The 27,335-nt window shown below is 51.2% G+C and overlaps 10 protein-coding genes across 10 annotated transcripts; 5 read left to right on the forward strand and 5 right to left on the reverse strand.

Annotated features, from left to right (window-relative positions):
* Positions 1-622: 622 nt before the first annotated feature.
* On the forward strand, positions 623-2,298 carry Aspvir_004247 (GATA-like domain-containing protein; the record flags this gene model as incomplete). Its single annotated transcript, XM_043267478.1, has 4 exons — positions 623-728; positions 790-956; positions 1,017-1,509; positions 1,601-2,298. The coding sequence occupies 4 exons, from the start codon at positions 623-625 to the stop codon at positions 2,296-2,298; spliced, it is 1,464 nt and encodes a 487-aa protein (XP_043123413.1).
* A 336-nt stretch (positions 2,299-2,634) lies between these two features.
* Positions 2,635-3,285, reverse strand: Aspvir_004248 (MARVEL domain-containing protein; the record flags this gene model as incomplete). Its single annotated transcript, XM_043267479.1, has 1 exon — positions 2,635-3,285. One exon carries the CDS (start codon positions 3,283-3,285, stop codon positions 2,635-2,637), a length of 651 nt encoding a protein of 216 aa, XP_043123414.1.
* Positions 3,286-4,828: 1,543 nt separating this feature from the next.
* Aspvir_004249 (uncharacterized protein) lies at positions 4,829-6,607 on the reverse strand (the record flags this gene model as incomplete). Its single annotated transcript, XM_043267480.1, has 2 exons — positions 4,829-5,739; positions 5,806-6,607. The coding sequence occupies 2 exons, from the start codon at positions 6,605-6,607 to the stop codon at positions 4,829-4,831; spliced, it is 1,713 nt and encodes a 570-aa protein (XP_043123415.1).
* Positions 6,608-8,964: 2,357 nt separating this feature from the next.
* On the forward strand, positions 8,965-11,141 carry Aspvir_004250 (putative transcriptional regulator (Cti6); the record flags this gene model as incomplete). The annotated part of the gene is made up of 3 exons (XM_043267481.1): positions 8,965-9,572; positions 9,793-10,077; positions 10,151-11,141. The coding sequence occupies 3 exons, from the start codon at positions 8,965-8,967 to the stop codon at positions 11,139-11,141; spliced, it is 1,884 nt and encodes a 627-aa protein (XP_043123416.1).
* A 1,266-nt stretch (positions 11,142-12,407) lies between these two features.
* Positions 12,408-14,848, reverse strand: hexA (putative Woronin body protein HexA; the record flags this gene model as incomplete). Its single annotated transcript, XM_043267482.1, has 3 exons — positions 12,408-13,473; positions 14,136-14,537; positions 14,802-14,848. 3 exons carry the CDS (start codon positions 14,846-14,848, stop codon positions 12,408-12,410), a joined length of 1,515 nt encoding a protein of 504 aa, XP_043123417.1.
* Positions 14,849-17,074: 2,226 nt separating this feature from the next.
* Positions 17,075-21,193, reverse strand: Aspvir_004252 (uncharacterized protein; the record flags this gene model as incomplete). Its single annotated transcript, XM_043267483.1, has 2 exons — positions 17,075-21,085; positions 21,158-21,193. The coding sequence occupies 2 exons, from the start codon at positions 21,191-21,193 to the stop codon at positions 17,075-17,077; spliced, it is 4,047 nt and encodes a 1,348-aa protein (XP_043123418.1).
* A 1,046-nt stretch (positions 21,194-22,239) lies between these two features.
* Positions 22,240-22,881, forward strand: Aspvir_004253 (alpha/beta fold hydrolase; the record flags this gene model as incomplete). Its single annotated transcript, XM_043267484.1, has 1 exon — positions 22,240-22,881. The coding sequence occupies one exon, from the start codon at positions 22,240-22,242 to the stop codon at positions 22,879-22,881; it is 642 nt and encodes a 213-aa protein (XP_043123419.1).
* A 212-nt stretch (positions 22,882-23,093) lies between these two features.
* Aspvir_004254 (alpha/beta fold hydrolase) lies at positions 23,094-23,666 on the forward strand (the record flags this gene model as incomplete). Its single annotated transcript, XM_043267485.1, has 1 exon — positions 23,094-23,666. One exon carries the CDS (start codon positions 23,094-23,096, stop codon positions 23,664-23,666), a length of 573 nt encoding a protein of 190 aa, XP_043123420.1.
* A 268-nt stretch (positions 23,667-23,934) lies between these two features.
* On the reverse strand, positions 23,935-24,780 carry Aspvir_004255 (copper acquisition factor BIM1-like domain-containing protein; the record flags this gene model as incomplete). Its single annotated transcript, XM_043267486.1, has 3 exons — positions 23,935-24,129; positions 24,178-24,491; positions 24,570-24,780. The coding sequence occupies 3 exons, from the start codon at positions 24,778-24,780 to the stop codon at positions 23,935-23,937; spliced, it is 720 nt and encodes a 239-aa protein (XP_043123421.1).
* A 1,161-nt stretch (positions 24,781-25,941) lies between these two features.
* Aspvir_004256 (SRR1 family protein) lies at positions 25,942-26,842 on the forward strand (the record flags this gene model as incomplete). Its single annotated transcript, XM_043267487.1, has 2 exons — positions 25,942-26,407; positions 26,493-26,842. The coding sequence occupies 2 exons, from the start codon at positions 25,942-25,944 to the stop codon at positions 26,840-26,842; spliced, it is 816 nt and encodes a 271-aa protein (XP_043123422.1).
* Between the last annotated feature and the right edge of the window lie 493 nt (positions 26,843-27,335).

Raw genomic sequence — 27,335 nt, forward strand, 5'->3', positions numbered from 1 at the left:
CTACTCTGGAACTCTCTCATCCAGGCCCTTTCTGCCTTTTTGTGTCCTTTCCCGGAGAATGACACTCGTTGTGTTCCCGTATGTAGTTCAAAACAACTAATCCTGGCAGCACTGTCTCGAATTGTAGGCCTAGATGTGAGGAAACTTACAGATATACAAACAGAATCCAACTTTACCTCTTCTTAGGGACACTCTGCAGCAATTTACCCATGTGTCATTGACTGAGTCCTCGGTGCCTGACTCTCAGATGACAGTTGCAGATGGCTGTTTGTACTTGTTGATTCTGAGTCCTGTACTATTAACTGATTGTCACCTCACCTCAGATCTTCAGCTCCCTGCCACCTCTTGTGTTTGTTTATCCTTAAGAGCTGTCTGCTTTGTTCATGTTAGAATTCACAGCCAGGCCTGACATCCCAACCTCCTCGAGATGTCTTGTTTGCATACGTGAATATCAAATATCCATATTCGTCCTGGTTCTGTGGGCTTCGAGACAACAGTCTGATATCATCATACACGACTTGTCCAACGATTCTCCCAATTGTTTCAGACCATGAGCAGACCCAGATAAATCTCTCTCTGCCCTACTTCTACCCATTCCGTCTCAGAGAGTGCAATGTCCCATATGGAGGATCTTCCTGAAGGCTTGCTTTCGACTACAAAGACTCTCCCATCGTCATTTGATGATTCGATGCCAGTGCATGTTCAGGACATTACGCTCTTATGGAAAGGTACCTCTCTTGCTCCTTAAGATCGCGCCTTTGACTCAAATTGACTGATCTATACCATCAGCCTACAATGTCAAGCCCTCAGCGCTCGAAGGAATCATTGGATACAGATTGGAGAACTTCTTTTGGAGGATTTGGAGCAATGACTGTCTTCGCATCTCTCTCCCCGGCGCGACTGTGGCCAAATTATTTACGCGCATCTCTGAGTCCACCGCTTCAAAAGTGAGCGAGGTACATGGCCATCTTCGAGTGATTTGTGTTGTTATTGGTCTCCCCGCTAATTTGAGATAGGTTTCATCGAACACAAATCCATCTCTGAGGAAGAACAAGAGCGAGGGGGAGTTGCCAGAGCGTCTCAACAACCAGGTAGCTCATAGAGGGCCACTGCATTCCATTTTGAAGAAACCCAATGCCGCACCGAAAGAAACACATAAAACGACCCGTTGGCTCATAACAGACGACAATGATAATAATAACAGTACTTGCGAAGCAGTGATCTCAGCGACTACTATCACTCCTGCGACAGATGTATCTACTAGTCGCCATAGTCACAAGAAGACGCAATTTGTCGCGAGTAAGACAGCAAAGGGCTCGAAGCGGCGACCCGTCATCCTTCGTCGCAAGTCCTCCCAGTCAACCTCTGGTTTCAAGTCCACTCGGACCCAAAGCCCGCAGCGTGGATCATTCATAAAAAGAGCAGAGAAGACAGAGGAATATGTCGAGCCCGAGGTGCACTTGCCGGATTGGAGAGAGGCGACTCGCAGCCCGTCTCCGGAACTGAAAGGTAAGCCCTCTATTCGGGCCATATGCCTATCTGGGATGCCTCGAGCACCGTATGTTGAACCATCGCGTCGACCTCTAATGGACGCTCACAGAAGCCATACCTCTACCGAAACACATTGAAGAAATCATGCCAGCAGAACAGCCTGAGCTGCCACCGTCTTTCCTGGCCAATCTGAAACTCCTTCTCAAGCTCAGGCCGCGTACAGCGAGCTACAAAACCGCGCCTCTCACCATGGGCTTCCGGTCACAGATTCCCAACAAGTTCCGCGACATTCGCTACCTGTATATTGAATACTACAAGCCACCACCTCGAGCCATCGTTCATGCAGAGTTCCGAGCTGTCTTCCTGAAGAGAATGTGGGAGGAACAGGTCTTTTTGGCCTCCTTCTTGGATAAAAAAGAATTGCAACAGGGGCAGGGATCCTTCGGTAGCGAGGGAACCAGTCTTGGTACGACATTTGAGTCGTCAACCTTCAGCAACTCGAACGGCAATGCTTCAACAGCGCCCACCTCCGTCGATGTCTCGATGACAAGCGAGTACAACGCCAACGCGGCAGAGTCAAATGACGGCTTCCTCAACGGCACAGGAGAAATACCCAGGTCTTTCTTCCACTATACGCCTTCGCCGCTACCACGGCTGGAGAGCCTGCTTGGTATGGAGATTGAAGAGCGCCGCAGGAACGGCACGCTCGTATACGAAGAGATTGATCCGGAGGAGGAGAATTTGGGACCGGTGAAGTTGCCCCGGTGTTACTATGACACGCTCAGTGAATGGGACTATCACGACTAACACCTTTGCTTGCTTGTACTCTGTTCTAACGGCCTGAGTTATGTATTGATGACCACGAATTGCTTACTAGCCTGGCGTTCCAGTTCTCGGGCTGTAGAGACTCATGGATTGGGCATCTGGAGGACCGGAGTTGACTCGAAGAGTTGGGCGTTTTTGTGTCAGTGTATTCAGGATATGATTGTCTCCGTCTATGAAGTTATCGCCTGTATATCTTCACATTCTTCATCATCCGCACCTTGAGATCGACCACCTTTCTTCATTAATACGAGCAAGCAACGGTTCCCTAACACCCCCAATACAACCATCAACCTCACCCCAAACTAGCTATCAACCCATCTAAGGACCAGCCTTCTCAACATCCTCCATCTCCCTCTCCCCTCCCTCCTGTCCCCCCTTCACCCCCCTCCACCACCTCAACCCAACCCACCCCATGGTAACCACCCACAACCCCAGATTCACCAGATCCACCCAAACCGCATGCCTCATCCGCGTCACCTTATCCCCCTCACTATAATCCCCAATATACATCTTCCCAAAGATCCCAAACAGTGTCAACCAAAGCACACACAGCACACTCTCCCAGACAAACAGCGGGAGCTGCAGTCTCGCCCGCCGCGCCACCGGCGTCCGCCCTTTCATCAAAAACGGCAAGACGAGGTAGACGGCCGCTGTCACGGTGGCCAGGAACGCGGTGACGACCGCATACACCCATTTCGCGGACTTCTCTGCCCCGTGGAGATCCCGTCCGTAGAGGCCAATGACTGTAAGGCCGAAGACGAATTGGATGAAGCGGAGGATGGTCTCGAGGAGGGTGATAAGGGGGTTCCGGGCGGCGGTGGAATCAGCGGAGAAAGGCATGTTGGTGCTGCGGTCGAGGTCGATGCCTTCGGGGTCGGCTGTGGTGGTGTTGGCCGCGTTCTTCTTGGCCTTGTGCTTTTTGGCTTCTTTGACGCCGACGCGGAGGAGCTTGAGAGCGAGGAACCACATTAGAATTCTGTGGATCTGGATTGCGGTGTCAAGTGAGGTTTGCTATGTGTCGGCTGTAGATGTGGTATGTAGGCGTGCTTGGACGAGCAGGAAAGATTATAATCGCGATTGAGTCAAGTGAGAGTTCTTCTTGAGAGGATATTGCGTCCAGCGCAAAGAGTAGAAGTGACAGAGTATTTCAAGGTCTCTCAGAGTCCCCTGGAGGCCGACTTCGTTGATCCAAGACTGTGATGCCACAACCAGACAATGAATGAAACCCTGAGTCTAGCAACGCCTCAACTTTTCCAACGACAAATGACAAAGAGACGATCAATGAAATGTGACCAAAAGAAAAAAGAGGAAGTAGAAAGAGTGTTGCGTGAATGCCACTTGTTATTCATCTTGCTCAGGTACTGACTCTTTGGTCTTTATATACCTATGGGACACAGTTCTGATACAGACTCTCATTCGAAGCCGACACAATACGCTCTTTGTCGTTCCAACCATTTCTCCCAAGCATTTCTTCTCATCCATCGGATCGACCTTGCTGGAGCTGTCCTGAAACAGACCGCTCTGTAGGATGATGGCGCCTGGCTTTTTTTGCTTCGCGCGCGGCTAAGCTGGTCCCGGCTCTCAAGCATTCAATGCGACAAACGACAGTAAGCCGTTGTTTCAGACGTTGGATAGACAGAATTCTTTTATTGGATGTCGCTGAAAGATTAAGATCCATGTCAAACTGGGCGGCTGTGGTGGCAGCGATCTGCTAAATTCAGCTCGTGTCATCCGAAGCGCCAAACGGTATTGACTGGTTGACAGTTTCTGCTTAAATCTATTTATGGCTCTGCACAAACTTCTTTCTCATAGATGGAAACACGGTCAGACATCCTGGACCATCTAGGCAAGATGCGATCCCTTATGGGCCTTGTCGAATCGAGTAACTAATGTACCATATCAACCCCAGACGATATTCACATTGCTATACTCTGACACTGATCGACTGATCATCCTGCTCTAACTCAACAAACTCTCGACAACTAACAATCTGTAGCGCCAACCAACGACCCAAGATGCACCTTTCCATGCTGCTTGTCTCTCTGTAAAACCAAATACGAGAACCCATAATTCCACCGACTATCCTGCCGTTTCAAACCCAACCAAACATGCCACCCCAATATGCGTACTAGAATGCTGCGGCCCTCCAGGACGAAAAGGTCCTGAACATGACTAACATAGATGCAAGTGCAGTTTACCTGCTGGATTCAATGCTTCGTGACGTTGTCGTGATGTTCATCAAGATATGTGATTGGAGCGGGGATTTCATAAGTGCAAAACCTGCGGAAAGAACAGCTGAGAGAACAAGGCTAAAACTCAAACCAAGCAAAAACAAAAGGCAAGGAGACAATACTCGACGCAAAAAGACAGTTGAAACAAAGGAAAATGAGCAGCGACCTTCATCATGGGGGTAAAGGTACCACGTGAACACCATCCGAATGGCCCTCGAGAATGGAATCGGTCGGAAGATGTTGCGAATGGTGTGTACCCCCAAGGCCGTTTGCGCCCATTGTCAGGGTGGTCGAGTACTTGCCGCATCTATGCTTGCCTGCATATGCGGCGGGGGAGTCGTTGGCTTGACTAGATGTCCGGGCGGCGGCGGCGACTTGAAGGAATTGGGCGGTGCAGGCGGTGGCATAGGAATGGGTTCATCGTCGTACTCATGACCTAAGTAGTCGTCGTCATGCGCTCCGTGGCCGGCGACAGAAGAATGATCGACGGATGCGCGATCGTATCCTTGATCATATGCCGTCTGGTGAGCCGCCGCGCTTTTCGCCGCATTCTTAGTGGTCTTCTTGCCCTTGCGGCCCTTCATCTTGGCCTTTTCAAGCAGTCTCTTCTTCTCCGCCAGTCGCTTTCGCTCTTTGCGATCCTTGATCTCGTATTGCCGAATTAAGGCCTCGGGTGGCCGACCAAAAATGCTCTCGTACTCGCAAAACTCGCAGATCCAGATATCTTCAGGACTCGGAGGATGGTGGAGATTAGCATACTGTTGCTGAATCTTGCGTTGACGTGCTGCCAATGCGTAGATGCTTCCCGGTGACCGTCTCTTCTTTTTGCCTGTACCGGGTGACTCGGCACCAGGGGCTTGCTGCTGAGGATGTTGAGGTTGTTGATTGCCGTGCGCCGTCATACTCGGGCTTGTTTGGGTTCCTTGTGTGGAGATGCCTCGCTGGCTTTGACTTGTCGGGGCGAGCGGTGCGGACGAACGCTGCGGTGCTGGATACAGACTTTGTGCCTGCAAAGCCATACCTTTCGACGAATCAGACTCGCAGGTGAATGTGAATTGTGTCTTGGTTGTTGTTGTTGTTTGCTGTTCAAGCAAGCTGGTAACCCCCTGGCCTCGTGGAGGAGAGGAAAAGGCCGCAGCGTTCGCTATGGCGGCGGAAATGATACCCTGGTCGGATTTTACTGTAGGGTCACCTAAACGCGGAGTGAGTGAAAATCACCGGGATGTGTTAAATTCCAAAGGGGAATGATAGAAAGTACCTGCGGGTGCCGACGTGGATAACATGCCATCCCGGCGACCTGGTGCTCGGGCCGCGGGCCAGCCAATCTGAGAATGGACCGACAGGGAGTTTCTTGACGGACCACTGCGAGATGGATGCCGCCCAAGACGCCCTCTACCGGGACCCGAAATACCACCGAGTCCAGGAGACGCGGGGCTGCCGGTACCATAATATGTGCCAACGTTATTTACTTCGTTGATCGTGGTTGACGACGCCTGTGCGGAGCTTGACAGCCCCATGTTTGCAAATTCAGGGGAGAGTGTGGAATGATGACTGCCCAAATTTCCGGGAGTGGGGATTTTGCGCTTCTTCTTGTTGTTAGTGTTCTCGAAGGCATCATAACCGTCGGGACCTGTCGAGGAAGACTTGATCGGTGATCCTTCTACCTTGCCAGAAGGTGCATGCGGTTGAATTCTTGAAGCAGACGGCGAGAGAGACGACCCGCGAAAACCGGCACTTCGACGAACCACAACCGGACCGTCCTCGTCACCGCTCTCTAGATCGAAGCTGTTTTCATAGGTGTGGTGTGTTTCTCGCTCCGCAATACGATCATGCGCGTCCGTGTCTAGACTCTGTTGCACGTAGACTTTGCTGTCATTCACAACCTCTCCATGGTCCGCAGAGGTTCCGTAGAAGAGTTGGGTCACTGGGGGTGCAGGAGGGTAGAGGATTGAGTCAGCGGCCTCGGGCGATAACCGAGACCGTAGGGTCCGTTTAGGAAGGGGCCGAATTAGCCTGTCCGGATAAACAGGCGACGGAGTATCTGGAGCTGAGTTATACATCCCATCTGCAGGCGGACAGAATCAGCAACGGATCTAGCTGGCAGTGGTCTTCTCTCCTCTCCAAACACTCCCCATCCGGCTGGTGCTGGACCGGCATGATAAGACGTCCAGAAGAGAAGACATCCTTGATGAGAGGAACATACTCAACGTAGCAGTCATCGTCATGCAGGTATCTCAGCTCAGTAACCGTCGACGACCACAGCCGAACGGCGGGCTATTTTTTTCGGTTCCCTGTCCCCTGAATCACCGTGCCCCACAACTAGGTATCGAAGGTCCTCTGAGACTCTCGGGCAATTCTATTCTTGCTTCTCGACCTCTTCTTCGTCCCCAAAAGTCAGACAACACTCCGGAGTCAAGAATATATGACGGTCTGCTGGTCGCGTTGCGAATACCGAGTAGGGAAAGAGAGGGGGGTGGGATGAGAGCGGAGGAACCTAAACCGAAGTAGTTTGGCACCCACAAGTTAGTTGTCACCGTTGGCAGGGCCCCAGAGAACATCAAGAGTAATCACGGCTTGGATCAAGATCAAGCCACAGGTAGCGAGAAAGCCAAAGCAATCCGGATAGTATTGTTCAACGAAGTTTGATGCAACTTACAAAACGAGTGACCATTAATCAGCACTAAACACCCATGCAAAATTTTTGGAGAAATAGCCGGACAAGAGGTGCGGGAAAGACCCAGTAGAAACCCCGGTGTCACGAAGATCTGCAGAGACCCAAAGGCTCAGAGAAGAAGTGAATCAGAAGAAGGGAATAGTAAGTAAAAGAAGTATTCACAATCAAAAGGAGCTATTGATAGGGGAGAAATGATGGACGATGGAGGGGTGAAATTGACCATAAGAGTAATAACAACCTATCTCCGTACATGATAGTTCTTTTTGGAGCTGCGGGTTCTCGCCCTGAGGCTCCGATTTGGCGCCTGAGGCCTCAACAAGCACTATTCCTTTTCGGGACCGAACAGTCTCCATTGCAAGCAGGATACCACATTTTCTATTTCTACAAATATTCCCTGAAGATGAGTTGGGAAGTACTTTTCAACCGTTTCGATGATCGTTTGGCAGGACGATTTTTGTTTTCAAGACATTCACCAGATACCTCAAGAGTTGTGAAAATGCTCTAGCGGATGGCAAGTTCAACGATCGAGTCCAGCTGTTGATTAGTGCTACCGTCTACAAGCTGTGAATCGAAACAGGCACCATACCGTCACTGGTCTCAAGGACAGCTCTCATGCATTGGTTACCTTCATGTGATGCTCTCTCCCAGTCTCAAGCGGTCTATGGGCAACCATTCCAGCAGGAACACGCTATGGTACTTCCGCAGCTGAAAGCTCATGCACTCGTAAGAACAGGAGCAGTAAGATGGGATCAATCTTCCATAGCTGAACAATTTCATCGAGTTCTTTCAGAGCCCACACGCAAATGTGGTGATGAAACGAGGCTCTCTTCTTGTATGATGACAACATCCGCAAGGATTAAAGTTCCCTGAACGGTCATGGAGGACCGCTTCCTCGCGACAATTCCTCTAACTACCTGGACAGTGGGAGAACTCAGTTTTCACTGTCCACCAAAATGAATCGACCCAACTCCAGTATTTGTTTAAATTCGAATCGGTAAGTAGTAGGAGGCAGGCTGTGGACGTCGCGTGTGGTCGACGCTTGATAAGCGGGGTTTTCTAGTGGAATGAATGGCGGAATGGACGATGCCATCATCGGCTCTGTCAAACCAGGTCAGCAGTCTCAGTCATACACCATCGCAAGCAACTCTGCGCTGAAAAATCCGAGAGAGATGTAATGTGAACATCAAGAAGATGATAGCAATTACTTTGCAATAGTTGAGTCTCGAGGTTCGTGGAGCGCAAAAAGAGACCTGGTAGATGGTGAGCGGGGAAAGCCCGGCGAGGAGAGAAAAAGAAACCCGCTTGTGGTCCGCCTTTTTATTAGGATTGTTACTGCTAGTACTGCTACTGCTACTGCTACCGAACTGGCTTTCTCCTCCCCCCATCTCATTCTTCTTCTCTTGTCTCCCTCCCCTCCACCTCACAAATAGAAATCTGCAGATTATGTAGTCCTCGGCTCAGACTCGAGCTCGCAGACGCTACTTTTTGGATTCTTTTTCAACCTCGTGTCTCAGTCGCCAGCTCCTACTCTTTGCCTTGCCGGTCCTTTCGCCCTCTTTTTTTCGTCTTTCCTACGAGTCGTCGCTGTCGAATCCCAGCTTCTTACCCGCGTGCGACTGCTCGCACATGGGCAGCATCTGCTTATAATTGTGCCTTGCTGACTCTTATATACTTAACTTATCCTTAATCTTCGTCCCATTGTCAGAATTTTATTGTACTTCATCCGCTTCGCAGTCCTCCACCATGACTCCTCGTCGCTCTTCTCGTGCCCGCACCTCCCAACCCTCGCCCGCCATCCTTCAGCATACAAATTCCTCCAGCTCGTCGAATTCCTTGACTCGCGAAAGAAGCACTCGGTCGAACCATAAAATTTCGTCGCCTCAGAGATCTTTGACCCAACGGTCTCAGTCCATTGATGATGCAGACAGTGCCGCAAGAAACGACTACCCACAAACGCGGCAGCGCCAGCGTTCCCGGGGAGATGATGACAATCTGAGATTGAACGGGGAGGAAGATGAGGATGAAGACGGAGAGGGTGACGAAGAAGAAGAGATTACCCGATGTCTTTGTGGGCAGCAAGACTACCCAGGCCTGCCTCCCTCTCGGCGGGAGGCTCTCGGTCGCAATGGGGTGGCTGTTGGGTTCAAGGATCAACATGCGTTGAATCTTTCCGCAGATTCATCGGACCTGATGTCCGACGACATCGGTAGCATGTTCATCCAGTGTGATTCCTGCAAAGTTTGGCAACACGGTGGCTGTGTGGGAATTATGGATGAAGCGATGAGTCCCGACGAGTACTTCTGTGAGGAGTGTCGGAAAGATCTTCACAAAATCAAGAATGAGCCCAACGGGTATGTGTCTTCAAACATCTTTTCTACTTTCATTTCAAGGATTTGCCCTTCTATGATTTACTGCGTCAATTCGGCCTTGAATTGCCCGGACGATACCGTCAGGCTCTTCGTTACCCGTCGAGGCTGAGCCAATGCTCTAAATTCTCACGCACCTCAACCGCGATGCTCTTACGTGGAATCATCTTTCAACTATATTGCCGTCGTGCTTACACTTTCGCAGACAATATTCATCGCAGTACCTCCCAGTCGCCCCCGTCCAATCTTCCCCTGCAACCTCCCGTGACTCGTCCCGTGATAATTCGCGACGGGCAAAAGACTCCAAATCACGACAGAGCGAGTCGATTGCCAATCCGAAACGCAGATCAACCATGAATAGTCGTGATGCGGCTTATGACGAAGAGGAGCAGCTCCGGCGAGCGATCGAAGAGAGCAAGGAAGATACTCAGCCCCCTGCAGAGGACATTACTCTCCGACGAGGCAAGCGGAGTCGAAGTGACAGCGAAGCGTGAGTTCGATGACGGCCTTTCCCAAGTAACATTTGTCTTTGGTGCTGCTGCTGACCCGTTTTCCCCGCCTAGTCACAAGCAGGTGACGAAGCGCCAGCGTACAAGTTCCCCTTCACCAAGCGCTATCTCAAAACCAGAGAACACAGAATCTCAATCTGCATCAGAAGATGAGTCGAAGACGAAAGTTAATGGCAACGGCACAAAAAACTCTAGGGTGGCACCGCGGGGTCATCGTGAAAAGCCCATCAAAGAAACAGAAGAACCCGAAACAGACCCCGCGGAGATTGCGAGCCGTAAGAAGGGAAAGGTGGAGCGGCGAAATGGTGAAGGTAAAACCCCTGTAGTTATCTTGGGATTCCTCGACCTAACACATTTTCAACGGGCAGATGCCGACCGTGAGATGGCATCGCCGACCAAAGCCACTGCGGAGGACCCTGAGCCTCCTCAAACTAGCCCGGAGACCGCTGCACCTGCTCCGGAACCTGCTCCCTCCCGTCCGTCAACCCGCAAGTCTGGACGCCCACCTGCGCGTCGTGGTGGCAGGGTCGGACGTAACCAATATACGAGAGATCGAGATATGAATGGGGCTGACTCTCCACGCCGGGGGCAATCACACGATATCGGTGGGGACTCGCCGAGAGTGGGGGCAGTCAACGGAGCGCACTACAATGTAGATTCTGGAAAACCGAGCAGGCCGCGCTACATGAACCCTCAACGGACTACCATGAACGAGATGAAGAGACGAGTTGCTGGAATCCTTGAATTCATCTCGCGGATGCAGGTCGAGATGGCTGTTGCCGGCGAAACTTCCACCCCTCCCGGCAATGGAGACCAACCAAATGGCTCTCTCACAAAGGCCACGATGGATCAAATCGAGACTGCATTACTTTCGAATACCAACGAAGTGGAGTCAGGGACATCAAGCGTTGATAGCGAAACAGGGTCTGGTCAGGCTTCCAAGGAGAAAGAGTTCAAAGATCTGAGCAGTGTTGAAATGATGGATGTCCTCACGCGTCATCTCCTGAAGTGGCAACAGGAATATGGCAAATTCGGGGAAAGGTGACAATCCTTGTCAACCTTTCTGACCTGAAGATGTCCTTCCTCGATTCGTGTTCATGAGTATAAATGTGCCTCTCTTCTTGGCTGGTTTCCACTTGGGGCTTTGTTATAACGATACCCTGTCCGTCTCTTCTCTCCGCATGTGGACATGTACAATATGGCTTCTGGATCATCCCTTTTTTGCAACTTGATCGACTTACGGCGTTACCAGGATTTCACGGCGTCAGCACATTTATCTCACTGAGTGATCCAGCATTTTGATCCTCGACCTGCGATTTGACATGTTGAATCATCTCCTTCCGCTCCGCTTCAGATAATGCTTTCCACCATGATACACTGGTTATGTGTTCGGCGTATGCTTTTCTGCTCGTATTTTCTTCAGAATCCCGGTAAAGATGCTCCTGGGCAGACGGCCTTGGTTCATCCTCCTCTTTTCTTTGTTCCCTTCCCCTCTCTTTTCTGTTCTTTACCTCTTCTCCCTTCCACCTTTGCTATTTGATTTTGCTACGAGTCTCTTATGCACTTGCTTGCAGAGAGGGGAAGGCGCAGGTTGTACAGAATCGACTCTTTGCTGTTCATAGGTTTTTCTTTCTTTGTTTCGGCAGGTCAGGTCAGGAGTATATGGATGGACGGACAGGCTTGGTTGCTTTATTATATTTGGTATATATTGTTGATGTCGACGCTACTCTAGTTTGCTAAGTGAACTATATGAATTGAATGTTTCAACTGATAGGACAGGCAACAACCAATCGCTGGTAGAGCGATATAGCTAGATTGGTGATGGCCAGACGTTCTTGAACTAGCGTCAACAATCACAACGACTCTTCACATGGAAAATATACAATGACAGTTAATCGATAATGTAGCTGCGAGTCTGCAGAATTCACTTCTTAGTATGCGATCAAGGGGACGTAAGTAGCATTATGATCTAGCTGTAGTTACAAGTGTGGCCATGACTGGTACAGGAAAATCTGGGATGAACCAAGAAGTTGTGCTTGTCATTTTTCTTTTTCATTTTTCATCAAGAGGCCATTCCAATCGTGTAGTCCATCATGTCAGATACAAGCAATTGCCATACCATACAAATTATCGTTTTCGCTCGGCAGATAGAAGATTCGTAACTGAAGAATGACGTCAGCATCATGTGATGGAATTTCCCCTGGGTCAAAGCAACAACCATGGTTCATTGGACCATAGTGCATGGGTGACAAAGCGGATAAACTAACCTGTTCCGTTTTCCCAAGGACTAAGCCCAAAGAGGCTTAGACGCTTACAGACGGGAACCGTGGATGACCTTGTAGTCAACGACGAGCTCACGACCACCATCGTTGATGACGAGAGCACGGACGCTACCGCGGCCCTCAGAGAAAGCATCGCGAATCTTGCGGAAAAGCTGACCCTGGGTGACGACGGGCAGGGCCTGCTTGACATCACCAGTCTCGGTCATGGCGGTGAGGGTGCTATCCTCGTGGAGGTCCAGAATGCGGTAGGTCTTGTAGACCGGACCGAGCATGGTCTGAACGACAACCGAGGGGGAGGGGTTGGAGACGAAACTGGACTCCTCCTGCAGCTGACGGGTGAAAAGGTCGACACCTAGGTAGCGGTGTTGGCCGGTCTGGGGAGAGACGGAGATCCGGATCACCTGGCAGGGACGACCCTGGAGAATCAGGATGTCGCCGATGCGGATGAAGTGGCAGGGGATGGGGACGGATTCCGCAGTGGTACTGCTGGCGCGAGGCTCGACGACACGGACATCCTCACGGACGCCATCACGGTAACGAACTGGTCCACGTTCGTCAGCGATAACTACTTCCTCACGATCGTGGTGATGATGGTGGTGGTGGAATGGATGCGTGATGCGGTCGACAGCACGCTCCACACCACGGCGGAAGGAGTGGTAGTTACCGTCGTCGTCGTAGTAACCCATCTTGCGAGCAGGGGGCTGGTCGATAGCGGTGTAAGGCTTGAGGACCTTGACTTGAGAGATCGAAGCGACGGAGGAAGGTCGAGAAGGAACAGACTCTACAGTAAGCTCACGGCGGCTGAAGGAGTCTCCCTTGCGAGTTTCGAGAGGGTTAGGAGCAAAGGCCTTGTCGTAGGAGACGTCGATCTCGGTCTTAGACCGCTGGGCAGAGACGTCGGAAATCTGTTGGGGCTGGTAGGCTTGATAAGAGTCTACGGGAGCTTGGTGACGACCGTACGAAACGTTGACGTCGTAAGTAGGATCGGTACGACGACGATACTCTCGCTCAGTGATGTCAAGCTGGGACTCAAGGGCCTGGTCGTAGACGGGCTTGGGATGTAATGGTTCGTAGCGAGAAGTGGGTTCACGGTATCTGGGGGTGGGAACGGGGGAGAATGTTAGATCCTATCCGGGAGAGAATGATAAACAAGAAATAGGAAGACAAGACAACCATGGATTGGGGGACACGAGAGGGGGGAATTGGGTAAGGGAACAGGCGGACACCGCTCATTGGATGTCAATTTCTTTTTTGGGGGTGCATTTGTTTTGATTTGGCTGCATTTGTTTTGGTCTTTTTGTGCCACGTAAATAGATTGGATGGAGCGGCTATCAATTTTGGCCCGGCCAAGCAAAAGCACCGGGCCTATTGCGTAAATTGATAGCTCGCAATTTCTCATCCGCTCTAGACTAGGCTTGTGGTGCCACTTTCTCGGCTGATGCAGCCTTGGAGGCGTCACCGCTTCTTCTGGTGCTTGTATTGTTTTTGTTTTGTTTTTGATTTGCTTTGTTTTCGCTGCTTTTCCCCTGTTGCCTTGTTTCTCTCACTCTCTCCACTTTTCCAACTGGAAATGTAGATTGAAGCAGAAGCACGAGGCATTTCAGGGAAAATCAACAGAAAACAAATCACCACACCCCCCAAAAAAAAGATGACAGCCAAAGGAAAGGGAAAATAACAAATGAAAACCAAGGAATCTCCACGAGCCGTAGAAAAAGTAATAAAAAGAAAGGAATCAGTGGGAAGAAACAAATGCTTACCGTTGACGCGAAAGTTCTACCTCAGGAGCACGAGAATCCCTGTGGGCACGGTCTTCGTAGATGACCTGGAAATCGTCACCCTTGCGAGAAGGTGCGGGGAGACGGTCCTTGGTGATATGGATATCGACTTCTTCTCTTCCGTAGACACGAGGGTCGGGAAGAGGAGCAGAGGTTCGAGTATCTTCCCGTTCGACGTGCGAAGTACGATCGAGATTGACTTCTCCCTCTACTCTAGTCAGAGTAGTCTCAGGAACAGCGTCACTCCGGTACGACGACGGGAAGACACTGAAGGGGATGGGGACGCGGGCGTCAAAGTCCAGATTGGCTGTCCTTTGGGCGTCTCTTCTCGAATCCCTTTCGAACTGTTGCGAAACAACTCGAAAGGCGAGACAAGAAAAGACTCTTTACTGGGAAGAGAAGTCTTTCTCGCGGGGAGTGAGAATTAGATTGAAGATTAGATAGATCTAATCCTAATCTGTTGTTGACAGGAAGGGGGAATGTGACATAAACTCAGGAATGCTGGGGAGGAAGAGGAAGAAGGAATGGAAGAGAGAAGAGAAGAGAAAGGGAGAAGAAGAAGAGGATGAGGGGCTTGAAATAGGAAGGGAGAGGCAGTCGTTCACTACTGCGACTGTACTCCGTATCTAATCATAACAAACACCTTACTTTCTACGGAGTACACCCAGGAAACCTCCCCCATACAGCAACAGCATCGTAACATTCAGTCAATCCATCAATCCGTCAATCATCACATCAATTCTTCCATCCAATGCTGCTGCTTCTTGTTTCCACGCGTTTGTTTACTGCGCTTTGCCTGTTTGGGTCTTTTCTTTTCCAGCCTCCCGATCAGAAACGCCCTCTGGGGTTTCAGCTATCCGAGGTTGCGGGTGATAGTCGCTTTCTCCAAACGGTATGAAAGAAAATCACTATTATTCTCGTTGACTCTTGTCTCATGAGGATCAATTTATGCTCAAGGAAAAAGCATGTGCTAACTGCAAAGGGTCATTGATGCTAGATATATATAGCTACTTCTGGTTGACTCCATCGGCCTACTCCGTACATACTGCTGCATACGAACGGCCCCATCAACATATCGGCCAACAATGCTGCGAAATAATACAAATCACGATCAAGTGGTGCATTAAAACATTATTGTTCCATTCAGATGGATGGACCTTCACATGCAAGAGGACGATATGCCCTGGCCCGTGGGATGAGTTCCTCTCCGCTTCATACTCCGTACACCCAATAATAATGATAATGCAATCGGTGATAAAGTCTGGAGGCTGGCCAGCATGGCACTTTACACACAGCTGAAACTCAAAAAATACACCAATCTCCATGGCAACGGTCGAATCGGAAATCTGGATCCCTTGGCGCTACCAGGCTGGGACGATCAACCATGGTGGTGGCTTTTGCGCAGTTCTTCTCCTCACCAACTCAACTAAGCAATTATTGAGCAGCATTGAGCTGTCTCCTCCTGCGTGATGGAGAGAATCAACAGAGAATATGGAAGAGATACTGCTCCTAATTCTAGCTACAGTATTCTGGCAGTTTCCATCGCTCTGGCCCATCTGCAATTGATCCAGATAATATTCGTGGAGCTCCGTCATTGGAGTTGGGGTCTCATCGGCGGGCCCCATCTCACTTCCCGCTGTTCATTGCACGGAGAAGCTGTGGCCTTCCCCCTCTCAAGACCACCAGCAGCTTACGGGCTGACAGCTCTGAACTAAGCGCTCCACCCCAGTGCTCCTGATCTCTGTCATGATTGCTCTAGTTTCACGGGTGCTCGACTACGCGCCCGCCAGCCATCGATTTTCTTGAGCTGTATCCTTTTTCGTTACCTTGCGTTGGACAGCAAGGTAACAGTAATAATAATGGACAGTCGTTCGCCACAGCTTCAACCCAATCTCCGGCGTCGGCTGTCCAATTTTAGACAAATTCCCACGTCAATCGATAGATACGGAGTACCCGACCGAAGGAAAAGCAAGAGGTTGGTGTAACTGTGTAAGTGGCTGTCGTGTCTGCCTTCTGGCCCTCTGGGTTGCCGTGTGGGCCCTTTGCACGAGATCGGAATCATTGGGAAGTGGACTCGTGGGTGGAGAGCTCGTTTCCATGTCTCCTAGCTCCCCATCCCGAGGTTGTTGCACGGGTCAACACAGCCGATCATCGGGTACTTTTGCATGCATTCAGAAGCTCAACAGTAATTAAGGCACAAACTGCGTGCTCCGTACTTGGACCCTCAGGCTTCAGTTGATGTGTGTTAGGCGCTATTAGATAGTACTCCATAATGAAAGCCTGAAGAAATCAGCGACCCATCAGAAAGAGTGAATGTCTTATCAAGGAGCGATTCAAAAATGGCATTATATATCCCGTAGTTAATTCATAGATGTTACAGATGTCCTTGATCTTTGCCAAAACTCCTCGAACCTAGTATGGTATATTAAGATCCGTAACCCCTAACCCTTCGCCCATCGCCCATATTATCCATATTCATAAACCCATGTCCCACCAAGAATTATTATTATATAGCTCAGAAATTGAAGAAGAAGAAGAAGAAGAAGAAGAAGAAGAAGAAGAAGAAAATAAATCAAGCCTGCTCCTATGTAGGAGTTATAATAATAGCAATTCGTCCACACGTTCCGTGGCCGGTGGAGAGAAGTGAAGGTATCACAACAGATTAAATTGATGGGCGGATGGGAGCCAAAGTATTGAAATCACGGCAAATAGGGAGCACTAGCTCCCTCCTGTATAGGCGTAGTAATTCGTAGTATCGTAGAAACGTGAGAAAGGTCGGGATCTCGACCAGTCCATAGCACAGGCAGCTATCGGAGAAGCCTTCTCAGACTGACAAAACCTGCCAAAGTCTGTATAGATTACAAGCAAATATGCTTTGATATATGTAGTGGAAGAAGCGAATAGACATCATTCGGCTCCCCCTAGCTGCGCATGCCGAATGCCTTTCGAAGACGAGGAAATCGTTTCTTCCGCCCTCCCTGTGGGAAGACGACATCCTTTGCGCTGATGTCATTGCTGCCATTGCTGTTAGCCAAGTGTGGCTCCTCGCGTGGAGGTGCGGCTTCGGAGTTCTGCATATTATTTGCGCTGTCCCTTGCGGTGGGCTCACTATGGTGGACAATAGATGCACTTCCGTCTCCAGATGCACCCGCCGCTATTGGGTGCTGTTCCGCCACAGTTCCAGCATCCGCTGCGGCTTCTGACCCTTTGCGCCCGGAGTCCATTGGCCAGCCGTTCCCGTTCGCTTTCTTCAAGCCTCCCTTGGTGAGCTTCGAAGGGGAAGCCCCGGAGTGATTGGCAGTAACAGTTGTGACCGTTGTTGCCCGACCAGGATTCAGCAAATTCTCCTCCCGCATGTGAACAAGGTCCTCGTTGGACTTGGAGGCCTTGTGTTCCATGGGTGGCCTGGATTTCTTCAAAGTGAATCGGCCCAGAATTCCAGAAACTCGCCCCTTCGCCGGCCGGTGGAGGAACTCATCCAGCTCCTCCTCTGTCATTCCACGCGACTTGGCCACTGCAGCAAGTCCTGGGTCGTGCGAAGGGAGATTAGGTTTCTTGGAGACAGCTGCTGGTGCAGGGGTGGTTGGCCTCTCGTTCTCAGAGCTATCTTCCAGTTCCGTTGAATCGCCGTCATTTGTTCCCTGCCGTCGAGGAATGCCGCGAACTGGGCGAAGGGTGTGCATCACGCGGCCTTGCTCATCGTCACTGGAGTCATCGTATCGACGTTGAAGTTTCCGCTGCCGGAAATCAGCATCTTCGTCATCGGAATCTGGGAATCGTGATACGAAACGAGGCGTGGCTATCTTGGTAGCCTTCGGTTTCGAAGACCTGCTAGAGAAGAAGCTCGAAGACTTGTCGTTCTTGGGCCCACTGCTCCGCAATGTAGTGCGCATGGTACCTGCGACCGACCCCGAAGAAAGAGGCCGACTTTCTATGGAAGGTGATGATGCCCGGCCGGGGGACGGTGGCATGGCGCGGATCGGAGGACCTCCCCGCAGGGTGCGACGCATGGTATGCTGTCCACCCTTTCTGGCACGGCGCGTGGACCTCATGAAACTGCTGGATGAGTCGCTTCCAGTGGACATTCTCCTTTGAGGCATGTAGGGTGTTCTGCCGTCGATAAGTCTCTCGCTAGAAGGCGCTGGATCGATTTCCTTTTGGATGACCGGCCCGAATGACACAGGCCTCTTTTTGGCCCGCTCAGAATCGGCTCGACGTAAAGCAGAGGTGCCGTTGCCCGATAGGTCGCGTAATGAGCCATCCTTTGCAACAGCGTCACGAAGCCCTGAATCACTGTATACTATGGTTGACATAGGTCGCTTTGCTTGGCTCGTGCGTGCGGACGAAAGTATGTCTTTGGCGGTCGTCTGCGTCTGAACTGTAGACCGTGTAGGCAATACTCTTGGGGAGGTGGGAGAGTCGGCAGGTTGCGCTTGCGCGGGAGTTGCTGCGCAATCGGCCTGACTTGACTCTTCGAGCCTTCTCACCGTTCCATTGGTGGACTTAGCTCCGAATTCACGCGTGTCGTCTTTGGAGAATGTGTTGCCGAGGAGAGAATCAACAGGGCGGCCGTCTTTTCCTTGCGCTATCCGCGCATCCACGATAGCATTGATTGAGCCAAAGCCATCACCATCGACGCCTTCCTCGGCGTCGCTGTAAACACTTTCCCCTGACTCGTCATCGCTCTCCTTGCCATTTGGCATATGTTCATCGATAGATTTTCCGCGTGATCTCCTCTTGCCCTTCCTTTTACTAGCGGCTTTGGGGTCAAGTTCTAATGAGGTTCGCGGGAAACCACCGGGGACTCTGTATATCTCAAGACTTGAACGCCCTTTTTCGGCACCAGGTGAGGTTGTTTGGGCCGTCATGCCCTGTAGCGCTAACTCCACATCTGGAGTCATTAATGGTTCCTGCTCTCGCATCAAGTGTGCATCCGCTACTGACGGTTTCAGAGCCTGAGAAGCTTGAGACACCGGCTCATGAACTAAGTCACCATCATGTGTAAGTGCATTATTTGTTTGGTCGCTAGCACCTTCAGAAGACTCAGCGACGGCGATGCGATCGACTTCTGTGCCAGATTGATGATTTGTTACGGAAGGTGTGGACATGATGCCTTGAAGGGGATTGTCATTTGAAACAGACCAGCCGGAGACTACTGCATCGAACTCCGACGAGGCGGTAGACTCATTGTCACTGAAGTCCGGCTGGGCGGGCTCGGGTTCGTCCTCTCGGCGTCCTCTTATACTGCCAAAAGAAGGAAGAGCAGGTCGGGGCTTCAAAACCTCATCAAACTCATCAGGATGCACGCTATCCCGCTGAGAGTTCTTCCGCTTACCAACCCCGAACCATCCAGTTCTGGCCCTGAATTTCTCAGGGGGCTCGGGGGTTAGCTCCTCCGGGGAGGTTGGCGGGCTCGCTGCAACTCCAACAATTTCAGTATCATCGTCAAAGCTTACTTTGGCAGGCTTCCTACGGTAGCCCAGTCTAGAGCCATCGTCCGAAGCCACAGAAGTGGCGTCGGATAGCTCACTGATTGATGGACCTGGACGGAGAACACCTCCTTTTCTCCCATCAGGAGACAATGAGCTTTTTCGCGCATTCTTCAGCACGGATTTGACCGGTGAAACTGATCTCGGAGGAGGTTGATGCTCAGCAATTCCAGCCACTGCGAGTTGAGATGAAAATCGTGCAGATCTACCCGGGCTGCTGCTGGAATAACGGATTGGGGATTGCTGTAGCCCATTCTCTAGCCTTGCCGATTCATTCAACTCCCTGGAATGGACAGGGAAAGTAGGGCGTGCATCCTTTTCGTCCGGCGTGGCTGGCGTTCTGATGATTGAAGGCTCCGCTGCATACAAATGCTCCGAAGACTTAGGCACAAAGCCGACAGGCGAAACACTCCCGGCGCGCGGATGATTGACGCGGCTCCCGATTCCATCTGGTCCCGCGCGTTCTTCGCCCTTCCAGTCTTCTTCAGGTACAGTAGGCGTCCGCTTTGGCCCCGTCGCATGAGAGGATACTTGTCGCGAGGCCTGGCTCTGCGCATGAGTATTAGTGGCCGCTTCTCGCTGATTGACGAAACGATTGGCCACAGGTGAGTGACCCGTTCCATCGGATTTGGGTACCACAGCAGCCTGTGCAGCTGCGACAGCGGTACCAACGGAAGGGGCGGTTCTCCCGGGGCTCCCAGTAACGAGCCCAGCTGCCTTCTTCGTTTCCTGATTTTTCGCTATCCGAGCATTCGGAGACCCGGCGGGTGACAACTCATGATTGAGCGGCACGTTAGTCAAGGCCTCACGTTGTGTGGGAAATGGACGAGAGACAGTCGGAGAGACTGGTCGACCAGTCATCGGATATGAGAAATTGATTGAGTTCCGACTGCTTGTTCGTTCGAGCTCGGGAACGGTAGACAATGGTTGGGATTGGATGGGCGACTGGCTGGACGGCGATCGCAGCGATCTGTCGACACTCATACCGCGACCCAGCGTCTTATGTGTGGGTGAGGAATTGAACCGCACGCTTGGCTCCAGGCTGACGGAGCGTCGAGCAGGATTTGTCCGGCCTGCAAATCCTGGAGGCATGGACGGCAGGGGTGGAACGACATCCACTTGGCCGTTACTGGTAGCAGGTCGACGCGGGGATTGTTCTCGGAACGTTCTGTTGCTCATGGAGCTCGAGCTATTGCTGCGACGAAGGGCTGTCCTGCTGGCTGGACGGAGGCTACCTGCCATGCTGGTCTGCGAAGTTACAGAAGCCCGTCTTTGAATCATTCTCTTTGTCTGGACATTTTCCACCGGCGTCGGAGTAGGTGTGAGACTCCGAAGAGCCGCCGCCGCCGCAGCAGAAGACAGGCTGCTTGAGGAGGGCTGGGATTTAAGGAAGGCATGAGTGGCAGCGGACTGGGCGGACTGTGAGTTTACCGTGGAGAGGGGCTAGGGGATAGCAATGAGAATCAGTTTCAGCCAATTTTAATTTGCGAAATACGCCTAAATTGCAAAGCTCACCTGATGACGAGATGTGCTTCTCTTTCTGCGGAACATGTTGGGTCCTCCAGCGAAAGAAACTCGATATCGTCGCGTCTGCCCTCAAACGGCGGACATGGAAGCTGACGTCGACAAAGACACGGGTTCCTCTTCGTGCCTTATCTATCACTGTACCTTAATACAGATCACGCAGAGCAGGCGACGGATAGTTATTGGTATCTCTTCTAGCCGTAAACTCCGTCACGTTCGAAAAGTCTTCGGACTGCCTGGCAATATGTGCTGCGTTGTCAACGAGAGGGGGAATGCGGGAAAAAAAGGGCCGGAAGATTCCCTCAAAGAATGTATGAGAGGGAGACGAATTAGAGGAACAGGGGGTGGAAAGAAGGGAAGGGAGAAATTGATGCGAAACTTGAATGAAAGAAATCAAGAAGTCGGTTCCGAATGACGATGAACAGAGGGGAGTTGCCAGTCCCAACTCCCAAGAAGGGGGATAATGCCGATCGAGAGCAAAATGTGTGAGAGCGGATCGAAGGGGCACACTTTGCGTCATGGACTGGAGGCCGATCCTTTAAGTCAGATCAATGAGCGATTGAGCATTGCCGATTTTTCTTTTTTCTTGGGTCAGTCTGGTGGATCGGCTCTTTTTTAGCCCTTTTTCTTGTCTTGATGAGGATCTAGAGTTTCTCAAAGATCGATAAATTAGGGTCTTCTTATGTACTGCAGAGTTGCTGCAGGATTGATGTCTTCTGTAAGGCATCGATGATGTATGTAGGCGGGTGTGGGTGTGTCGGTGCCTGAGGTTGCATGTGTCATCTCCCATCGCCAGCTAGTCGGTACCTCGAAAAATAAGGCTACCAATGAACAACTGAACTGTGCCTGTCTTGTTGCCTTTATGCCTTGATTTTCGGGTAATCAATATGGCTGATCATTATGGAGTCTCCAACATATATAGTCGGCGTTAATGTGGAGAAATGTAGATCTACTGGAGTCAGGCAAGACATCTATAGATCGATACGATACGAATGCACAAAGCTCGTGCTAACTATTGCATGGTAGATACATCTCACCATCAACATCCAAAGCAAAGTGATATCTAAATAACAATGGCATCCCTCCCCCTTCCCCCTCCTGTCTCCAGTCGATTCGTCTCCACCTCCGCCCTCAACTTCCACATCCTCGAGGCCGGCTACTCTCCCGATCGCAATCGTCCTCTGATCCTGCTTCTCCATGGCTTCCCCGAACTGGCCTTCTCGTGGCGCGAGATCCTTCCCCGTCTAGCAGAGGCAGGATACTATGCCGTCGCCCCCGACCAGCGGGGATTCGGCCGCACTACAGGTTGGGACACCCGCAGCTACGACGAGGTAGACCTGTCCACCTTCTCGCTCACCTCGCTAGCACGAGACATGGTGATTCTCGTTCACGCCCTGGGGTACCGCTCCGTGCGCTGCGTCGTGGGCCACGACTGCGGCGCCGTATCCGCCGCCATGTGCGCATTGATTCGGCCAGATTTCTTCGAAAGCGTGCTCCTGCTGAGCCATCCGTTCAACGGCACGCCATCGCTGCCATTCAACACCGCCAAGAACCATGACCATGGCGACGGAACCCCAGGAAGCAGCGGCGGCATGGAATCCACCGCCAGCAACAGCATCCACGCCGAGCTGGCTCAGCGCAACCGCAAACACTACAAATGGTACTACTCCACCGCCTCTGCACTAAGGGCATGTGATCTGTCACATGCCCTATAGTACATATGGGTGTCTGGAGAAGCGGTTACAGGCTAGCGGATCACAACTTCACAAGTAGTGAATTATCAAGTCATGTGATAATCATGTGACAAAGAATCTGAAGTTGCGGCCTCAGGCAGATTCTATAGCCTCAGGCAAATACTGACTAAGTGTTTTCTGTCAATCCATCCCAATTGTCAGCTCATCGCGTTGCGGGGACAGCACGAGACGAGATGAGCCTCCCCCCGGGCCCACTCCACGAGTTCCTGCGCGGGTACTTTCACCTTAAGAGCGGCTCGTGCGCGCGCAACTACCCGCGCCCGTTGAAATCCTGGACAGCGGATGAACTACTCCAACTACCGTTCTACTACATCATGCCGCTGGAGGCTACCATGCCCGAAGCCATCGCGCTGGACATGAAAAACGAGCCGGAGAACGCTCAGCAGCTTTCGCAGGCTTGGCTGCCGGATTCTGATCTGGATGTTTATGTGGCGGAGTATGGACGGACGGGATTCCAGGGCGGGTTGAACTGGTATCGAGTGCGGACGGCGGCGGATGGTCGGTTCACACGGGATTTCGACACATTCGCGGGGAAGAAAATCGAGGTGCCTTGTGCTTTTGTGTCGGGGAAGATGGACTGGGGAATTTACCAGGAACCAGGGGCGTTGGAGAAGATGGTGAATGGGGAGGTATGCAGCGATTTTAGGTTCCTGAGGTTGATTGACGGTGTTGGGCACTGGGCGCCTCAGGAGAGTCCAGATGAGGTTGCCAATGCGATTCTGCGCCTGGTGCGTAGTCTCGAATGAACACGAAATGACCTGTAGATTCGTATTTGGACATGTGGTATATAATATTTCGTCAATTTAGCATCTGAAGCTATATTATGACTTTTGATCGGCAAGTATCTGCTCCGGTCATGGGGTTCGTAGCCTACAACGCCTGTAGAGTAAGAATGCGCGGCTCGCAAGGAAAGTATGAGGTGTCAAGGAAGTTTCGCAAAGTTCATAAAATAGGATACTCAAACGGGGTATGTAATGCAAAGACAAACCACAACAGCCAAAGTGAAACTAGTATCTACATCATCGCCCAGCTGAACAGTGCTACCATGTAAACAGGCAGTATGCTCATCAGCGACGGCTTGGGCGCCGCCGCCGATGTGAGGGACGTCGTTGTGAAGACCTCGCCAAAGCTGATGATGCTCGAGTTGAAGCAGTTGTCACGCGTCACTTCCTCTACCTCCGACGGCTCCGCGAATTCAATGTCCACGCACTGCATCATGGTCAGATTCAGTTACTCGGTGAAGCGCAGGGAACATACATTGTACAAAGCTGCACCGTGCTTGGCAGCCTCGATAACCTGAATAGTGGCGTGGTCCCCTGGCTGCACACTAATGTTTGCCGGCAGTGGGACCTGTGGCAGACAGATAGTACCAGGATAAGGGTTGTTGGTCGGGCCTGTGATCTGGAAGGGAGCGACCATAGGATGGCTCATGTTCGGAGGGATTGTGCCCAGGCCCAGGTTGATGTAGATGAGGGCAGTTTGATGACCCTGGAACCAGCCAGGTTGGATGGCAACGGCGCCGCCTTTGACCGGCCATTTCGTTCGGTTAGTGCTTGTCGGCATGCCTCCGCCTGCAAAAATGATACGATTATCCATTAGCTGTGCACACGTTCATGGACAGACTCGAAGGCCAGCCGGGTAGTTCATACAAGGGTACATCCACTCCATGCCGTAGGGGTAGATTAGCGAGCCATTAAAGTAAGCTTGTCCTAAACCATTTGACTCTTCGACAGTGCCGTTGGTGTGGAGGTTGTTTCCTCTGTAGCCTGGGTATGTGATGACGGTATGGGCGTTGGCCAGTCCAGCGCATAGCAGTGCGATGAGCGCCGACCATTGCGATATCGAAAATTGAAGCATCATGATGTCTGTGAGACCTTCACGGAAGGCAAGGGATAATGAAGTCAACTGCAACAGTAGAAGTAGTCCTGCAAACAAAAGAGAACAACCGTCTTCTTTTCGGATGTGAAACTTCTACGGGAATGTTCGAGTCAAATCAAGCAGTTGGCGAACAGTTCAACCGTCCGAACCGCAGAGAATGATCATCATCAAAGAGGAAAAGGGAAAATAAGCTTCGCGAGCAGCAGCCAGAGGAACCAAATAGGGAGGGCGTTCAAGTCTTTTTGAAAGAGAGCGAATAAAGCCCGGAGGCCAGGTGCTGCAGCAGCATTTCACATCCTGACTTGACTACCGCAGGCAGGCGATTAAAATTGAACGAGTGAGAATGCAGGAGACTTTGATGTGACCACACCCGCAGTTGAAAGATTGAAAATTGGCGGTAGTGTCTGCCTCATTTCTCTGTGCTTGAGAGGTCCGTTGAGATTTGGCATTGTTGCGTCCGTGAGGGGACGACCAATCTCGCCATCGGATTGGATCGAAGGGACATTCAAGACGCTGGGCTGCAAGTGGCATCACGTCCTGACAGGGATGGTTGAAGCCATTCTGCGCCGATGATTCGTGGAGCAGAGGGGGCAGAAGCGCCCCTATCTTAACGCTAGAAGAGGGGAGCCGTCATGGGGCTGGGCGCTTAGAGATCCTCCGTGAGTGCAGCAGAAGGGGGCGATCACTGTGACGGATGCACATCAATTCGAGTGAGTAATGTTGCTTCCTGAAAGACACGAAAATACTGGCGATTAGTATGACTGAGACATCTTGATTTTCCCGATGTTTTGACATTGGACTTGGAATAAATGTGTGCTGGCTGATGGTAGCACGCTCCGGCAGCTCATCCGAAGCTTGTAGTTGACCATCGTGTTTTGTTCTCAGTTGTGTGCATAGATCCCAAGCTGACATGATAATTTCACTAAATTAGACACATTCTCTTACTCTTTGAGTGTGGGTGGTAGCTCAATGAGATTTTCACAAGATGAGACTGAAAGGGTGCGATAAGATAAGATACACGATAAGCTCCACCCCACCACCGATAACCACCCCGATAAAGATAACAAAAATCACCCCCAGCGCGAGCATCACATCACAGTGCATACTCCCCAAAGACAATCAGACACCACATATATAGCAAAGATGCCGCACACACGACGTCCCAGAAAACCCGATTCCAAACTCCAGCAGCAGAAACGCCTGCAAGTCACCGACGCGGACGGCTGGACGCACGTCACCACCAGCAAAAACGTGCGACGGGCGCTGCGCCCAAACCCCAGCGCCGACGGAGGCCAATTGTCAACTCCGTCGCTGATCCCAGCCGAAGCCCCGTCGCAATTGACCCTCGATGACCTTCAAACCCAGTTCAATGGGTACCGCGAGAGATGGGAGGGATCGGAGACATGGCGCGTGATGGCGGATGCACTCCGGAGAAGGTTCGATGGGACCAGTTCAATCGCTGATCCGGATCCCCACGCGACTCCGCTGGAGAACATCGTCTGCATTGGTCTTGGAAGTCCGAGCGGGTTCCTGCGAGGGGGGTGGGTAGATCGCCGGAGTGTGTCGCTGTATCAGCTCGCTGCGTTGGTGTGCCTAACGGAGTTGATCAGTAAGTCGATTGTTGCGATCAGTATATTCATGCGACTCGTATGGAAAGATCATTTGACTGACGAGTGCACGTCTTCATTGATTAGTGAAATATTGTCCCTCGATCACCACCTACGCCCAAGATCCTGTCTTCAACCAGCTCGACCGGTCGCTCCTCAATTTGCTCGGGATCATTGTTCTCGATCACCCCGAGGGGTTTGGGAAGGTCTCCGATCGGTCATTTCTGTACTGTCCCGGTGCGGAGCGGACGCATCTTGAGCAATTGCTTTCTTCTGGTCCGCCGTTGCTCTTCGGGGGTCCCCTGGAGGGGATGGAATCCGAGGTTGTGGGTTGGTATCTCGGCACCAGGGAGTCTGTGCGAGTTCCTACGTTTGGAAGCAATGAGCATGCGTTTTGGAATATGCGATTGTACCTTTTGAAGAAGGACTGGGATTGAAACGAGTATGGTTGGTTCTGCGCGCGGGACTCGGATAGATAGACTAGTATATACCCCTTTGTATCCATAGAGACAGTACTGATGATTCATGATTATATAAAAGTATGCAAAGTAGAAGGCTACTACCACTGTCACAATGGTGATTGATACCTTTACAATCCCAAAACACTCAACATTCCACAGGTTCAATGGTCGTCAAACTAAACCCCAGCGAGAGCCTGCTAAGGTATATACAGACATGCCCTCAATTATCAACAAGTGTATCTTAGCAAGGAGTGTCCATGTGCAATATGAGACAAGTTTCCAACAAAGCCATGCGAAATCACTGGCAACCAGAGATTGGAGCTCTGGCCCCGACCGAGGAAGAGAATATTCAACAGGTGGTAACGTACACAATCAAGGAGAGAAGAAAATGTAGCACCAACGCCAAAAACCAAAGACTTGTGAAGGTCGTCAGGATATGCGTCGTCAAGCATGTATAACAATAGAAGGA

Source organism: Aspergillus viridinutans (genome assembly GCF_018404265.1).
Source record: "Aspergillus viridinutans IFM 47045 DNA, scaffold_2, whole genome shotgun sequence".
NCBI classification, from domain to species: domain Eukaryota; kingdom Fungi; phylum Ascomycota; class Eurotiomycetes; order Eurotiales; family Aspergillaceae; genus Aspergillus; species Aspergillus viridinutans.